This window comes from Paroedura picta, chromosome 8 (assembly GCF_049243985.1).
Source record: "Paroedura picta isolate Pp20150507F chromosome 8, Ppicta_v3.0, whole genome shotgun sequence".
Lineage (NCBI taxonomy): Eukaryota > Metazoa > Chordata > Lepidosauria > Squamata > Gekkonidae > Paroedura > Paroedura picta.
Window position 1 is genome coordinate 65,605,942 of NC_135376.1, and position 18,727 is coordinate 65,624,668.

Consider the following 18,727-nt stretch of genomic DNA (forward strand, 5'->3'; position numbering starts at 1 on the left):
TTTCATTTATGTCTGGAAAGACCCTGAAATTACTATTCAGACAATTGCAAACAGAGATATTTATTTCCTTCTAGGTGAGAACAAGTTTATAGTAGGCAGGTGCACTGAAGATTTCAATCAGAAAGCTTTATTGTACCTCTGCAGGCAGGTACAATAATCTACCCTTTTGGATGGTCCACGGATAGGTAAGCAAACAAATAAGTAAAAATTGAAGAATACGGGGGAAAAGACCTGGGAGAAACAATGGCATGCAACATTAATTCTTCTAAATTAAAATAGAAGCAATCATGGCTCTGTAAATACCACCTGATGCTTAAAATTATCATCTACTAAATATATAATGCAAGACTAGAGATAAGTAAGGCAACTGTTTTATGGACTATGGCGTAGCATAATGCTGTGAGCCCATTATCTTCGTCTGTGAGTTTCAGGTTCTCTTATAGAAAATGTAGTCTATAGAATTAGGATCTGGGTTTTTTCACATTACTGTTCTAAATGGGATGTTATTTATTGTTGTTCTGTTTTCAAGTAAAGTGATACAGGGATTGGAATTTCACACAGAAAATATCTTTCCATTAATGAGTCATCTCTGAAGCACGAGTGCCACTCTCCCCCCCACCCCCGCACTCACACACACACACTTTTATGCCCCACAGTCTTCTTTGGAGGGTTAATGTCCTAAGGTGAGCGTTATAGCACCAGAGTGCTAGAGTGGTACTATTGAGACCAATTTACCACTAATATCAAAGTGAGATTATCTGTTGTTACTTAAAAACAAGAAAAAGTAGTTTATTGGGCTGTGTGTTCGGGGCACCAGTGACTGGTGTGGCAAATGTTACTAACCTAAGATGATGTATGTAGTAGAAGTTCATCTATCCATGCCCAGATCTGATTGGCTGGTAAGTGACATGTTACCAAGCAAATCAAAGGTATGTGGTTTGAATTATCCTGGAGATAGTGCTGTTGATGTTCATAAATTGTCAGTCTGTGCAGAGATCTATGGTGCATTTGGCAAGTGGCATGTCCTCCAAATACAGCTTGTTTTTGCAGCTCAACTTTTGGGTTCCTGACTTTTGTTCAGGTTGGGTTTCGGTTCCCTTTTTTTGGTTTTGAAATGTCCGCTAAATGCACAAACATGCATTTCAGTTCAGCATTGCAGTCTAAAATTCTTTAGCTCTATACTGCTGTCAAAGTGATGTTGGATCAGATTTCTCTGGCTGGACTAAAAAGACCCTACAATAACAAGGTGTATTGATATTGATTCACAGCCTGTATTGCCAAAGAGAGCCTCTTGTGGCGCAGAGTGGTAAGGCAGCCGCCTGAAAGCTTTGCCCATAAGGCTGGGAGTTCAATCCCAGCAGCCGGCTCAAGGTTGACTCAGCCTTCCATCCTTCCGAGGTCGGTAAAATGAGTACCCAGCTTGCTGGGGGGTAAACGGTCATGACTGGGGAAGGCACTGGCAAACCACCCCGTATTGAGTCTGCCATGAAAACGCTAGAGGGCGTCACCCCAAGGGTCAGACATGACTCGGTGCTTGCACAGGGGATACCTTTACCTTTACCTTTATTGCCAAAAGCCTTCTGTTTGCTTTATTATCTTTGTTAATCACCTTGGGATGGCCGGCAGATTCTGCCCTAGGATTTCATAGACAAAGTGATCTGGGAATATTTCACAGGCCAAGGAAATTACTTTAACTTGCTCCAGAACAGATGATTTTTCACCTTCAAAGTTGCTGCTTTGAGAAATAGTTGTAGCTATCCTCTTAAGACAGGGAGGAAGGGGGTAAAGAACATGCATCCCTGAGTCTAGCTCCTAATTTGCAACTCATGGTGGGCCATAGGAATGTAAAAGGCTTCTGTATGTTCACTTGTTCAAATCAAAATTAAGTGGGTTCTTTTAAACGAAATGAAAATTGCAGCTGCCGTTTAAACTGAAGGGTGAAGATGAATCTGCTGAACGTATTGGATTTACAATCATTTACAAAAAAAGTTGATAATTACTATTTATGTTCAAGGTTGGGAGACAGAGATGCCAACAGTTTAGAGAAAAAAAATATTCTACCCATTTAAGAGACTTAATATATGGAAATGGGCAAATGAAGCTTTTCATGGCATGGAAGTAAATAAAATCAACTGGTGAATAGAATCCCAAAAAAGTTCCATTAAAGGGACAGGATGATTTTTCACCTTAAGGTCCACAGGAAACCCTATTTGGAAATCAGTCCCACCCCACCTACACCCAACCCATGCCTCTACTGGCTGATCATTCTTTTATTATGCTGATGACTCAGAACGATCAACTGAAGAAGGGTGCATGCACATGAAAGCTTATGTCTTGAATAAAGTTTTGTTGGTCCTAAAGGTGCCATAGGACTCAAACTCTGTTCAGCTGTGGTTTAGTCAATTGTTATCAACTGAAAGATAGCGGGAAGCTTCTTCCTTCTACAACCAGAATGCCTTCTTCAACTGGAAATATTGCAATCAACTGAAGAAGCACTAAAAACTAGAATTGATGGATGTAAAACAGGAATGAAACTTCCAACGGATGTTCTGCCGAATGAGTTTTGGAGAAAAAGAATTTCAGGAGGGAAGAATATTATATATATTTAAAAAAAAATCATTGACAGGCCCCTGCATCAGTAGAACTGCTGTGTGAGACTCAGGATGTGCATTCACATTTGGAGACATCATTTTATGCACAACTAGTTCTCCATGGTGATCAACAGACTAAGGCATTTATTATTGCAGTGCTGCCAATGGTTCTTACGGAGTTAGATAAGCAAGACTGGGCAATTAGTTTCCTAATCTATCAAACACATTTTTCCCACAATGCCTTCAAATGTACTGGAAATTATTTCAGTAACACTATTGTTCAGTAGAAATGACTCTGAAGCTTCTACCTAACATAATTATATAACCACAGAGACAACTGTTAAATAGACAGCATGAAGATACATATGACCCATTCTTCTATTTTACAGTTCTGTACACATTACAACAAGCTTGGCCAATCTCAACTTTATGGAAGGCAAACACAAGAAGAGAGCTCATTATCATACTATCCAAGAAATCAAATCATTAAAACATACAACCATCTCTAGAGTTTACAGATGGTGTTATTTCAAAGATTTATTTTGATAAGGGTTGAGGCCAATAAGTCATGCTTTATAAATGTCAACACAGTGATCTTTTTCAGTGAAAGGCAGCCTTTCTGTAAAATATATTCTACACAAGGGATCATCTTTATATTAGATTATGTTTCCTTGATGTTTTCCCAATCATTAAGTTCTGCAGAGAAACCAAATGTAATTTTGTTCTTGGCAACCGAGTACTACTTTTGACCAATTGACCATTATTATTTTTCTTTCAGGAGAAAGAACTTTAATTTCACTTCAGTATCTTGTCAATTGTTCCACAGAAAATATCCTGAGTAAGCTACTTTGCAGCAGAAAACAGGTACCAGATTTATTACTCTAAGAAGCGTTCTACTAAAGATATTACCTGTGAAATCCTGAAAGATGTATGGGGACAGCAGTTCAGAAAACAAATACTGTCCCACTCATAATTCGTATTAATTCAGCGACCCCACAGGTATTCTCCCAGTAGTGCTTCTCTGCTTGGGTTGCATTTCAAAGTGGCCAATAGCTCCTATCCACAAGCTCTATCACCCATTTTTCTTCAGACACAGATACTAGAAGTTAGCTGGTGGAGGGTAGTCTTTAGCTTCCCTCACTGTCCTGGTCTAGGTTTATCAGAAAGAAACAAAACTCACGAGGAATCTGGGAGACGAGTCAAAACCCAGTCACATGATGATTCAGACATCACTGACAGTAGAAACTTTATTCCCTCTAAAGTACTAATGCTTTCTCTCTTATCTGCCTGGAATTTGTGAGATTCCTGAGATAATTGTCTTGCAGGGGGATATTGACCGCCTAATGAGGACACTGACAACCATAATTTGGCATAAAATATTTGGCCACAGCCTTTATACAGCATTGAGTGTGGTAAGCATGGGAAGAGGATATTGCCCTCTTGTGGTCATCCGACCACAAGGCAGCCCACAGGTACCTACCCCCAATGGATTGCATTTGCTATTCAGCCCAAAAATCCCAGACAAAATGACAGGCTGAAAAGGGAGGGAGGCAACATGGAGTGATCCCTGTAGGCATCAGCCTCTGTTGGGTTCTCCTGCCCCCTGGAGATATAGCCTTCAATCAGGCTCCGCGTCCACACAGCTCCTTAAGCCCCCCCCCCCAATCCTAGGGGAGGCCAGCACACAATCTGGGCTGCCCCAAAATTGATCCTATCCATGCTTCACTTCTGCTGGCTGTGACAATTAAACAATAATACAATTAGACATCCAACAAAGGGTCCAACAATTCATAAACAGGGAGGGAGGGTTTTGTGTCTTTGGACACCTTCAGGAGGAAAAGGGGCTGAACAACATTAGGCCATCCTTTTACCAGATACCAGGCTCAGCCACGCCCCCCCCCCCCATCACCGTGCCAATGCACGTGCTGCCCAGAGGATACCCGGGCTGGGAGATCTCTCCCACCAGCCAGGTCCCTGTCGGCGTTCCTCCCCCGCAGTGGCAATGGCCCCTTTAGATAAGTCTCAGGGTTTTTTTCTCTGAGAATGTGGTCTCAATTGTGTAGTACTGGAACTGTTTCAAGTCCCACCCAAATACACAGGTTTCCTATTTATTTTTATATATCTGTTTTAATATTTATATACATTTGAAATCAAAGATAGTGTATAAAGAAAATAATAAATTATCTGAATGTGTATTAATTAAATAACATAGAATATGTGTATTAATTATAATCAAGAATATAAAATGAAGAAGAAGAAGAAGAGTTGGTTCTTATATGCCGCTTTTCCCTACCCGAAGGAGGCTCAAAGTGGCTTACAGTCTCCTTCCCATTCCTCTCCCCACAACGGACACCCTGTGAGGTGGGTGAGGCTGAGAGAGCCTTGATATCACTGCCCGGTCAGAACAGTCTTATCAGTGCCATGGCGAGCCCAAGGTCACCCAGATGGTCGCATGTGGGGGAGCGCAGAATCGAACCTGGCATGCCAGATTAGAAGTCTGCACTCCTAACCACTACACCAAACTGGCTCTCGAATAAACATTACTAACAAACAAAAGCATTCAAATATAAATAAAATTTCCATTCATATCTGTAATGGGCTGCAGAGGATACAGTAATTTATTTATTTATTTACTTACTTACTTACTTATTCCGCCCTTCCCTACGGTTCTGGGAGGTTTACATAAAACATTTTGGAACATTTGCATATGATTATGCTTTACATTAATGAACTTTTATTATTTGCCCTAGAAAATCACACAAAATTAACATTCGATAGTTAAAGGTGGAAGAAGATCTTGTGTTTTGCAAAGATACCTATGGGATGCAACATATTTTTCTGAATTCTTCACACACATTCACATATTGCCTTCTCCTCCCCTATGGAACCTCTGTCAATGATGGCCAGTCCAGCCAGAGTCCTACTTTCACTGCAACTAATTTCAGAAGTTCAGCTCTACTATTTTCTTACAGGAGTTATATTTTACAGAAGTTATATCCACACACATAAGATGGTAATCCTGATACCTGTCTCTGGTGTCTCTAGTAGCCCCAGCAACCAAAACTCAAATTTCTTCCTGTCTTCATAGCCCATCCTACATCTTGTCTTATTTGTTACCTGTGAGACCTCGATCTAATCTGCACTGGGTCAATCAGTGGCAATTAGCCACAAGTTATAGATGTAACACTAAGTCTGGGCAAGTGACGCTCTGTATTCTTGGTGGATGGGGGGAGGGCAATAGTGGGAGGGGTTGTGAAGTTCTGTCAGAGCTGGTGGACTTCCTGATGGCACTTGGGTTTTGGCCACTGTATGATGCAGAGTGTTGGATTCGATGGACCATTGGCCTGATCCTACTGCTTCTCTTATGTTCTGATGTGTGCAGCAATTTTCAGCTGGGGTCAGTAGTCCAATTGTTAGACCTCTGGTTGTTAAGACTATAGAGTTTTTAGCCTTAGGTTGCGGCAACGTGCACCTGATGATCTGAAGTCTCACTCCCAATCCACATTCCTTGTGCATTATTGTCAAGAATGCCATATGCCAAAGAACAGGAACAAGCAAGGCCTCACTTGCCAGAGGTGTCTGCCCTATTCAAAAACTCTGTTTTCGGTTTTGCTTATTTTGAAGACTTATTGTGCATTCTACAGGAGATAATATCTATGAATAATTCAATTTCTTGTGCATGATTGATAATGGGTTTATTGCTCAGGCACTCCTAACATGCTATTTGATATCCTATCAGCCGTATTTTCCAAAGGAAAACAACTGCTGTCGAAACCTGACATGTTTATCATTGCAAAGCTAAGCCAAGCCAGTTATCAAAATAGAATAGCTCTTGGTATTACAGTCTCCTGTCGAGCTTCAAGTAGTTCATATAGCGTGAATGCTATAATAGCTGTACATTTTTAAAAAACACATTTTCCAGGTCTACCAAAAACTGCTGCAGGTCCCCACTCCAAGATACCATCTAGGCTCCATCCCAGCACATAGACCCAAGCCAAATATGATTTGAGAACAAATCATAGAACTCACCCTGATCTGTGGCCCCCGCAGAATTTTGTTCCTTGAATACTCCTCTCTTCTGGGAGTCCTGGCATTTGACATATACCTCTGTTTGAAGTCCTTCCCTGGTTTCCACCAAAATGCTTTTGTTTAAAAGGATATAGGATTGTCCTTCTCCTTAACCATGTAGGATATGGCTTCTTTGCTCTTGCCATAACCTTGAAAGCCCTCACTAGCCCAATTTCATCAGATCTCAGAATCTAAGTAATGTTGGTGCTGGTTAGTACCTGGTTTGAAGATGGCCAATGAAATTCAGGGTTGCTCCATACAGACAGGTGATGGCAAAAGCCATCTCTATTTGTCTCTTGCCTTTGAAACCCTATGGGGTTAGCATAAGTTGTCTGTGACTTGGCAGAACGTTCCACCACAACTCTGTCCTTGAAGTTTCTCAGAAGATGTTTACCAATGATGTAAACAAGCATAGATAGACAAGATTATGATACTAACCAATATATCTGAATTTTTGGAGGCACCAGTGGATTGGCTCAGAGCAAGTTACCTCAAGCCTAACCCTTTGAAAACAGAGGTCCTGTGGCTGGGTAGGAAAGGATCAGATAAGGAAGTGTGCTTATCAAAACTGGATGGTGTGCAGCTCTCAACTGCACCAATGGCCAGGAATGTGGGTGTAAACGTTGACACCTCCCTATCAATGGAGGCTCCAGTTATAAGAGCTGGAATTTTTCGAAGCTAAGTATTAGTAGCCTACCTGGCCCTGGAGCACCCAGCCACAGTGATCCATGCAACAGTCATATCCAGACTGTATTACTTTACAATTCACTTTACATGGACTTTCTTTGTCCCTGCTCTGGAAATTGAAGTTGGTCCAGAATGTAGCCACACAGGTTCTCACCTGAACTCCCTGGAGGGTCCATATTTGACCAGTCCTCCAGCAGCTACACTGGATCCCAGTTGAATTCTGGATCCAGTTCAAGGTTTTGGTCTTAACCTTTAAGGCCTTATGCAGGAAGGGGCCTGTGTAGCTATGGGACCACCTATTTGAATACATCCCTTGCAAAATTTAAAATAGATGTCCATATCTACTTGTGTATGATGAAGGGAGCTTTGACCCTTGAAAGTTTATATCAAGAAATACTTTTTAGACTCTAAGGTGCTACTGGTCATGAATATAGCTGCTCTATTGAAGACTAAAATAGCCACCATCTGAAACTATAACGTAAATGGCTCTTTCATTGAAGGAAGAAACACTTGTTGGAGGAAGTCCCCTTAGGCTTTAATTCAGTTTATTTAATACAGTCATAGACCAGCAAATGGCTTCAAGTTTTACTCAGTGAAGTGATAGGAGACATGCCAGTATTTTTTCACTAAAACCAGGAATTGAACAGAAACATGCTTACATAGCTGTAAACACAGGCACCCTTAATATACGCATATACAAAATACCACACACCCACATATCTTGCACCCTATCTGTTCTCCAGTGCATATAACAGTCTTCTGAAATGTGAAAGCAACTTAATTCCTTTCAGTACACAGAGAAATGTTATATGTGTGTTCCTTTGCATACATGAAGCTTATTGGTTTATTTGAATTTTTATAACTACATGAATTCTCAAAGTGGAAAACATAATTAAAAATTTAAAAGACATTTTAAACCTTCAAGCAAATAATGAAAAATTGAATCAGCAGCATTATTTTAGCAACAAGGAAAACAAAACAAAACCTACTAAACTTGGTTGTAGAATGGAAAAGCTTTCCTACAAGAAGCAGCCCTTGATCAAGTTCTTTGATTCTCTGGAATCTCAAGTGACAGTTTATTATTACTGAATTGAGTCACCGAACCTTGTTACCAGATCTCATGACAACTCGTATTTAAAAGTTCAAGTTTATTTTTAAGATTTCTTGGTGATGTTAATGTTTATGGCAATGTTAATGAAGTTTGAAAGAAATATTGCCTGTTTCTATATAAATGGCTATAAAATACATTGACACAAAACAAACAAAATTTAGAGATTTTTTCAAACAAAGAAGGCAGAATGGTCTTCTTAACTGTATACAGAGCCACAAGGGAGGGTGGTATATAAATATAATAAATAAATAAAAAGAATAAAAAGAAACAACAAAATATGGATCTGTCCATCAATATATTCACCTTCAGAAAAAAGAACAGTGCCTGCAAAAATGACTCATAGAATCATAGAGTTGGAAGGGGCCATACAGGCCATCTAGTCCAACCCCCTGCTTAACGCAGGATCAGCCCAAAGCATCCTAAAGCATCCAAGAAAAGTATGTATCCAACCTTTGCTTCAACTCAACAACAACAAGCCTTTAATAGCATATAAAAGTACAATATAAGAAGGGAAAGGGCAAAAGGATCCACTGTTAGTGAGAACAAAGGCAAAGATCATGCTTTAGACATAATACATTCACGATTTCTCATGGCAAGATGTAAAAACTTTGCTACTGGTTCAATTATATCAGGGTTCTGGGGTGTCAAAAGAAACTGAATCTTTCGTTCATCCGAATGCAGTTCTCTTTTACACAGCAGTGAGTTAAGAAATTTGGCTCAGATCGAAGAATAAAATGGACAATGGAAGAAAACGTGTGTAATTGATTCTATACAGCATTGTCCACATGGGCACAACTTAGCTGAATACGGGATCTGTTGAAATTTCCCATATAGAACAGCAGAAGGTAGAGCATTAGTTCTAGCTAACAAGAATGCTCTACGCTGTTGTGGGATGATTAGATGGTAGAAGTACGCAGTTAGGGGCTGAGAGCTTGGTGAGATCCCCAAGCTCAATGGCGAGCAAACGTTTCCAGCTTTACTGCTAACTTCCTGCAGTTATGTCTAACAGTCTGCGTTTAATTAAATTAAATGCAGTCTTTTCAGATATCAGATACAAGGAGTCTAAAGATATCCCTATAGATTTAATTTTCCCCTCAATGTGTCTTAACCAAGTAGATGACTAATGTTCAAATAGCATGAGGGAAATTAGACTATTGGGGTCAGATCTAAAATGAATGCGAAGCCAGAACTTGATTGTTAACAACCATGCTCTGGTTTCCAATAGAACCTTTGCTTGAAGACTGCCAGTGAGGGGGAGCTCACCACCTCCTTAGGCAGCCTATTCCACTGCTGAACTACTCTGACTGTGAAAATTTTTTTCCTGATATCTAGCCTATATCGTTGTACTTGTAGTTTAAACCCATTACTGCATGTCCTTTCCTCTGCAGACAATGGGAACAGCATCCTGCCCTCCTCCAAATTACAACCTTTCAAATACTATCATCTCCCCTCTCAACCTCCTTTTCTCCAGGCTGAACATTCCCAAGTCCCTCAACCTATCTTCATAGGGCTTGGTCCCTTGGCCCCAGATCATCCTCGTCCCTCTCCTCTGTACCCTTTCAATTTTATCTATGTCCTTCTTGAGTACCCTTTCAATTTTATCTACGTCTTTCTTGACTCAGTAGAGAAACAGAAAGATGTTACATGCTCCTGGTACTAACACCAACCACCACATCCTGGTCTCTGTCCCTTCAGTGAACCCTATCAAGAAGTTTTGAAAGCACGAGAATCTGACATAAAGCTATTCATCTAGATATCAGACTCACTGCATTATCTTTGTGAAATGGACTGAATTATGCACTGATTCCTTGTCTATTTTCTTGAACAACGTCCTAATTTTGTGATGCTGAGTGTCTCATCGAATGAGTTGCATATTTTATTCTACACCTCCCCGCTCATAAAATCTATTATTTTTCACAACTTCTTGACACTCCTTTCTGCACCGTGGTTGGCAACAGCTTTCATAACAAGATATGTGTTTGCACACCCAATCTGATCTCCATACTTTGGGAATTTAAACAGCATGTGTCAACACTTCCAGACCTCACACAACACTGAATTATCATCTGATGCCACCATATCATCCCAACCATTGCCAAGTCATCATTGAAGGCCACACAGTTCAAACAAATGAAGAAAATAAATGAATATTGCAAAAGAAGGCTCTAACTCAAGTCCCCAAAGTAGGTAGAAATGGAAAAGGGGCAAAAATGTTACCTTCTATTAAGTGAAGACAGAGACATTTTGTATTTGGTCAGGAACCATGCTTCTCATTTTCTACTCCTGACCTCAAAGGTGAAACATTCTTCGTTGGCCTTAACTTCCATCACAGTTAATTTGGAAATCCACATCATGAACTCTATCATGCAACAGTTGTTCTGGTTCTCAAGTCGTGCATCACAGAGATAACTCTATAAAGTCTCAGGGATCAAAAGGATGGTCCTTACCTGGGAAAGGTGATGTCAGCACTGGTATTTTAATTGGTGACAAGGTGAGCACATGACATGGCTGGACACTGGCTGTTGATGGTCCCTGAGGGGCTTCTGCATCTACTGACACCATGGCTGCGGCAAATGCAATTGTCTGGTTACTGCCAGCATGTTTAAGGCAACCACCTATGGAAAAATCAAGGAGGGTTTATGTTATTTTTAGGGAACACTAGAAAACTCTGCCATTCATAATACATTGGCTACTCAACAGTCTAATGCAGCTTTTTTCAAACTTTTGACAGCGGAGAAGCCTCTGAAATAAATTTTCAGACTTAGAGGACTCCCAGCAGTGATGTCAGCTGGCCACACCTTCCTGTCATGATCCCTGGAAGTGGAGTAGCCATCCAGATCCTTCAACCTTCTTTTACTTCCTCCACCCAACTTTACTGCAATTACAGTGGCTTTGCCTCATATAGATCAGAAAGAAGGGCAGGAGCTGAGAAGACAGCCCAGACACCACCACCCCAAGCCATGCCACAACCGACTCCCTCCCCTCTTTGATTTTTACACTGATAGCCTACCCACCAAGTGCTTCTTCTGGAGGCAGACAGTTCCCTAGTGTGCGGCCAAGTCTATTTAGGCAGGAGGAAAAAGAATGTGGACCCCCTTTAGAGCTCCCAAAGGCCCCCAGGGGTCCAGGAACCCCTGGTTGGGAATTCCTGGTCTAATGCTTCAGTAGTGCTGCTGAAAAGCAGTAGATGGTGCCCAAACACACCCATATCATTGGCATGAATAAGAGACATCAGTATTTAAGTCTTTCAGGACACAGATATAGTTAATACAATGTGCTGCTACATCTCCCTTGCAGTGTATAAAGAAGGTTGCTTTAGATTATGTGCAGAACGCTGAGAAGATGGGAGGGGTGGTTCAAAGAATGAACTCAGGATACAAAGGTACAATGTGTAGTGTAATCAGCTTGATTAAAGCAGAGGAGAACTTCTTGGGGACAGAAAATTAGCATTGGTAGTGATATAAGAATCCTATGCCTCTCTGAAGCTCTTTTCATTCATGTGACATCACTCCTGGTACTTCAGTTTTTCGTCTCTCTGCAATCAGGGCCTGTCTACCTCAGAGAACAGCTTTGAGAATGAAAGTGAATGAGGTTATATTGCATCCCTTGCGCCTCTGATGAAAAAAAAACATACCTCTCTAATAACAATCAAAATCATTATATAGCTGGGAGCATAACCCAATTGGCATGACTCTCAGAAATGTAGCTAGTTGTTCAAAGCAGTCAGCAGTGGTGTGTCAAAATTAAGTAGTTAAGCAAAGAATTTATCTTGCAATTAAATGTATCCCTTATTTTGTGTTTTCTAAACGTTCATATCTAGCTGTAAAATGGTTTTGAACCACCTTATAAGCAACTAAAGTAATCAGATGGACAACGTATTCTTAGCAGGAGCTAAACAGAAAGGTAGAAATCTGAACAGAAATTTCATTATTGCAGTGGGAATGTTACTAGCACGGGTATTGAATAAGCAAATATTTCCAGAAAAAGAATGCTGAGTATGAGTTTGATATTAATGGCAATGGAGAAGCTTAGCATGTATAAATACACATGGTCAAGAAAAAGTTGGACATGGAATGAAATTATTATTTCAAAAAATATGAATGTATAAAATTCAGTTTAAGAAGTACTGGATTGCATCTAATTTAAGGATTCCTGCATGCATGTGTTCTGTGCATCAAGTTGGCAATCTTATGAATTAAGGACCTCCCAAAAATCCTATCACCTTGCTCAGGGTTGCAAATGAAAGGCAATGGGCTCCTTTATTGACTCAGTACATCTTATGCTGGGTCTTCCTCTTTGTTTAGTTTAGTTTATTGGATTTTTAGATTGCCCTCCCAGCGAACTGGCTCAGGGCAGTGTACGAAATAAATTTAAAATGCAAAATTTAAAATACAAATAAAATTACATTTAAAATAAATTTAAATAAATAGTGATAGGTTATTATTGTATAAGCACACAAACAAGGTTACAATAAAAAGAACAGGCTTTCTCAAACAAGGTTTCATGAAACCCGGGGTTTCTTGACTACCCTGGAAGGGTTTCCTGAATGGGTGAGAATTACTTTTTATATATGGGAGGGTCCCCTGGTGGGCATGTACACAGCTATCCTTCCCAACCACATTCCGCATGATCCTGCCACTTTTGGGGTTTTTGGAAGCCTGAAGAACAAGAAAGTAGATGACAACAGTTGTGCCTGTAGCTCAGGTCCTAAAAATGAAATTAAATAACTTGGCCTAAGGACTACATAATACAATTTTTGTAGAAGTCTAGGACTATAAACTGCAAATAGGACAAGCATAAATGTGCAAATATGGATACTGTCAAGGCATACTGGCTCAGAGCTGGGGCTGGCCACTGGTCCTCTAGCATGCATCGTTTGTGGCAAATGCAGAGGAAAGGGCAAGACAGCCATTGCTGCGCAAACTGCCATAAAGCGAGGCAGTGTCACAGAAGTAATGTGGCTGATTGAAATGAGAGCCCTATAAAAAGAGCAGGGTTTTGCTGCAATAAAGAAGAATTAATCTCTTCCTCCCTAACTTGCACCTCTATAGGGAACAGGTTTCGGGGGAGACCTTTGGCATTCAATCATGGCTAAGTAAGTTAACTAAACAAGGAAAATGGATAGTAAAAATCTTAAGGAAAGCTAATTTGACAATCACCAGCTGTTACCCTCTCTGTACTGAGCTGTGCATTCAAAAATTAAGCAATCATTAGCTTATTATGTCGTTTAGCAAATGTTTGCAGTTCAGACAGAAATCCTTCAGGCACTAAGAGGAAACAAATAATTCTGGGAAAATCTCTGTTTGAACCGAGTCATGACTTCAGGCATTTGGGGGCATTTGCTACTCCCCCGCCTTTCAAGCATATTTGTTCAGTTTTCTTTTGCATGCTATACAGATCCTGGTTTCTGCTCCTTTGATCGTTAGGGATTCAGGCACCCTCAGCTAGCAGTTAAAATTTAACTGGCCTGGATGAAGGAACCAAATGAGCAAATCTTTCCTGTTTCATTTTTGTTTACAGCCATTCATTTTTGTGCCAGCAGCTTAAACTCTCTGTCCTCCTTTGTTGTTGGTTTTATAGAAAAATTGGTAAAGCACACACTTTGCATACATACATATAATCTATCTATCATCATAGATGTCATTTATATGTATAAGATATGTCTTGCATTTAACATTATTGATGCAAAAAAAATTGACGGGATAAGAAATCAGGGTGAGGAAATCAACTGACACAAAAATAAAGAATCACAAAGGACATGAAAAATCCAAATGGGGATTTTGTAGCTGAAACAACGGGGAAGATGAAATCTTGCTTATCTAATCAGAGACTATTAAGGGAACAACGCTAAACATACCCAGAATCTTTAGACAGCTATGCTCTATAGCAGAACTAGTATCAAGCAAACTCCTGCTCCAGGTAGACTTCCTGTCAAAAATTGTTGATTTAATTTACGTATTTAAATATTTCACCCCACTTTTCTCTGATGTGAGGATTCAACATAAATTACAAAATATTAAATTCCAATGCAAATCAACAATGAGCAACAAATGAGCACTCATTACATCCTGGGTTTATTCACTGCTGTTGCGGGTGTGGATCTACCGGTCCAGCTCCTGCAAGGCATCAGGCAACATGGCAATGGGCTCAAGAGCCCTTTAGCTCTTTTTGGCTCACATCTCTGGCCAAGACCAAGGCCAAGTTAAAGACTTTCAAGACTTGCAAGACAAGAAGTACAGATCCTTATTATTACTGCTACTGCTACTGCTACTGCTACTACAACTAAATGTGTATACTACCCTCCCATGTAGCTGCTATTAAGCCTAAAAAATAACTCTGCAGGAAATCGTCTACCATCACATCTACTTTGGCCCATAATTGCAGTCTACAAACCAGTCCTCCAGAATAACCGTACTGAAAATAACTGTCTTGGTGATTTCAATTTAACGGTTTTTATAATGGCAGTGTAAATGGATGTTACTAGATTAAGGATATTTAACACGATAGGAAAAAAACAGAATCTTCAATCTTCTGGTATCTTTCAGCAAGGAAATGGTCACAAAACTCTACCATCATCAATCTGGAAAAAGTGCACAAATGTAAATGAGATTGCCATATTTTTAATGAAAAGGGAATTTGAGAACTTCAACTTTCTGGGCAACACGGTAAGCAGTACCAGTACAGAGCAGATGAGGCAGAGACAAATTCAAATAGGATAAAGTTGCTCCTCCAAGTCCCATTATGCACGGGGGTGATAATTCGGGATGGCGGCAGTAGGGCAGCCCTGATTATGCACCCTGCTGCCGCCATCCCAGCTCTGACCCGGCACAGCACCCCAAAAGAAATGCAACAAGGGAATCTTCTGTGTTCCCTGGGATGCTGCGGGTGCCAGTGGTGGCTGGGTTGGGCCAGCCCCATGCATAAGCAAAAGAGCTGAGCCTTTCGGCTTAACCCTTCCCTCAACCTACGGTGTCCCTGAAGGGACACTGCATGCTCCTGTTGGCTCCGCAGAGCCATGGAGATGACCGGGGAGTCCCCTCACCCCCACCTTGGTGGGAGAGCGGCATGTCATTCCCCACCATTGTGCAGTGGGGGCCCATTCCCCCCACTCACTGCTGCTGCCTCCAGGCAGTGTGTCAAGCTTTTCAGCCCCAGCAAGCTTTCCAGCACTACGTCGGGCAGCCCGCATATTCTGGGGGATTCCTCCCACCATGGCTGCCGCCGCACATAAAGGCTCCAAAAGGGGCTGCCAATTGCCCTTAACTTCTATTACTTTTATCCCTGTTGTTTCCTTGTCATATGTGCAATAAGAAGTTAATAACAATGGGTTGTTATGGCGCTAATGGCTGTGATGTGCTTTGAACACTTGAAAGCCCTGTTGGTCTATTATGAGTTTTCATTAAAGCCCATTTTTGGTTCTTCCTGGCACAGTGCCATGTCTTTGGTCAATGATAAGCCTTGGTGGAGATAAGGAAGGGGAATCCCTAGGACACTTTATGAAGCAGCTTCTCAGTCACAGACAAAGGGTCGCTGTTCTTGCCGTCAGTTGCTAATGAAGTTAAAATCAGATGAACACAAGTGAATTAACACATAACAGTTGCTACAATCAGGGATGGGTGATCACTCCTCACCATCAGAACACTGTTGGTATGCAATTGCAAGAAAATCACAAAATATTCAGACTTTTTTATGCAGATGAAATGGGATCACAAATGCTCTGTGCGTACACATTCCAAAACAGGTTTCTCCATTTCAATCCCTCATCTTTGTTATATGTAGCGCAATAAAAAATATGTTTAAAGATATTTCAACCTACGGTGGTAGGGAGGTACCTATTCTACCCTTGTCCATTTAGGCTGGTGGATTCCATGTTCATTCAAGGGAACAGCCAAATCTGATGGCGCATACTTTCCACATGGGCATTCTTGCACAGCTTCCCCCGCAGCTGTCCTCCATCTCTCAACATCCAAATATATATCGTCACTGTTTAACTTGCAAATAACATGTTCTGATTCTGCTTAGGGAGGAGAGGAGAAGCTGTACAGTTTGCCTCTCTAGTTGAGAAACATGGAAAGACTTTCCTGGTCAATAAGTTTTAGTCAGTTTTCTTTTACAGTGAGCCAGCACTTTTCTTTGGTTGCTCCCTGTTGTCTATTTTCGAGAAGGCAAATGTTTGGGGAGATAATGTAGTCACCGAAAAAAGCCTCAGCTCCTTTTGACAGGATTTCACTGGAATCCTCCAGCTATATTTTCTGGTGTCCTATGAGCTAGCAGCCGAAAGACAGACCTGTCAGCCGTGGAATAGTCGGAAAGGCAAAAGGGTAAGCTGATGATGGCATTGATACAACCATGTATGAGCTAGATTGGATCATGGAAGCATAATCTCTAACAGGTTATGCTTCCATGCACAGGGAGGATTTTTTTTATATACCCATTCATACAGTCTCAATATGCAATGAGAATGGGAATTATATAGCGTCCAACGGAGTGGCACCCAGTGATTATTCTCAAAGTATTAATCAGCATTTATTCTGGGCATTGTCACAATGTGTCGGTCCTCACAATTCTGGAACAATCTCTCTGTAGATTGCTGTCTAGTTCACGAAGTGGTGATCAACAGACTAGGAGGAGGGTTATTTCCAGGAGCCAGACTTCACTTAGGTTCATTCATTTTGGTGTCCATATGTGCGGGAGCCTCCTAAAATGTTGGCAGCTGACAAACTGTCGGAGTGACAGCAGAACAGCAATAGCGATCAATATCCATATGGCACCAGCAATAGCTGCAACAACAGTTAGGAGCCACATGGCAATACTTACATTGCGAAACAGCTAAATGCCTAATCCTGGATCAACCATTAACTTCAGATGGCAATCCAGCCAAGGCTGCTCACCTCTGCTCTGTTTTGCCATCAATCATTTTTTTAAAAAACAAAAAGCAGGGAAAGAAAACTCATAGTCATTGTTCATATCCATATCAGTGGAGACCCAAATTGCAAAGACAGCCCACCTGGCATTCTTCCATATTATCTTTCAAAGCCAGACCTAGCCAGAGTGATCCATGTGACAATCACCTCTAGACTAGACTTCCGCAACTTGCTCTATGCAAGACTGCCCTTGATACTGCTCCCGAAATTCCAATTGGTCCAAAATGTTGCAGCTGACAGGGACTCAATGGAGAACCCATATAACACCAGTGTTCTCCCAGCTTCATGGGCTCCAGATTGGTTAATACCTTTTCCCTGCACTGATATAGTTTGCACATCAAGTGAGATCATTATTTTGAGCTTGTACACCATACCTGATCAGTAAAGGCCTCATCTTTTCTTCATGAGTAGCAAACTTTGTACCACCTTCTGCACGTGTGCATGTTCGGCCGATTAAAATTATATCCTCAGTAGCTATGTGTTTATTGGAAGAACAGTATTTTTGTCTTGTGTGTGTAAAAATGTCCTCATAATGCAATCCCATTGTACAGATTATCTACCTCTTTTAAGAGTGTGCTACAGTTGTACAGACTTAATGCCCAAGCCTTTAAAACTTCCCTCTGTGGGAGCCTTACATATTCCTCACCAATTTTACCATCATCCAGAGTTTTTTGTATTTGAGAACCGGACCTTTTGGGAGGTTCTCCTAAACCCTGAGCTGTAGAAAGAAAGAACAGACCCCCCCCCTGAACAGCCTAGTAGGGATCTGAAAAGGGAGGGAAAATTGGTGGAAATCAACACAACCTTAAATTTGGGTAGTGATACTATTTTTTTAAAAACAAAAATCACTGCCACCCCATGGTCACTGGAAACAAAATGATAAACGGAGTTGATGGTAGCCTGGAGTCAATTCTCCAGGATGTCTGCCAAGTACTGCTCACCCCCCCCCCCAGCAGGTTTCTCATTATAAAAGTTGTCAAGCACTTCACTCACATAACTTTCTTATGCACACAGGGTTTGTACAGAAAGTGACCTTTCAGCCATGCCCGCTGAATGAACTATGAGGATATGATTCCGCTATTTTTCTTCTCTTGTCCAGACATTCTAGGTATGCTGTAGTATCACTGCTGGAAGCTGTTGTGTCAAAGCTTAAGAATGCTCTGTGATCTCTGACCATGGTGGTCTCTACAATGACGCCTCATTGAACTCTCCTCCCCATACTTGACCTGACTTTTCTCAGCCTCTAACATTGCTGACTGTAGCCTGAATAATCGTAGGCACTGAATAGGGAGGAAATAAGCAGTAGTGGAGAGGAAAAATCACCTATCTTGCTCAAATCAGTTCAA

At 41.0% G+C, this 18,727-nt stretch overlaps 1 protein-coding gene across 1 annotated transcript in view; it reads right to left on the bottom strand.

Moving 5' to 3' along the window:
• The window catches only part of TCERG1L (transcription elongation regulator 1 like), a 210,928-nt gene that overhangs the window by 163,477 nt on the left and 28,724 nt on the right, over positions 1 to 18,727 (bottom strand). Inside the window, exon 4 of the mRNA XM_077350138.1 lies at positions 10,905 to 11,072. Within this exon, the coding sequence (XP_077206253.1) occupies positions 10,905 to 11,072 (168 nt within the window). The remainder of the gene's footprint in view (positions 1 to 10,904; positions 11,073 to 18,727) is intronic.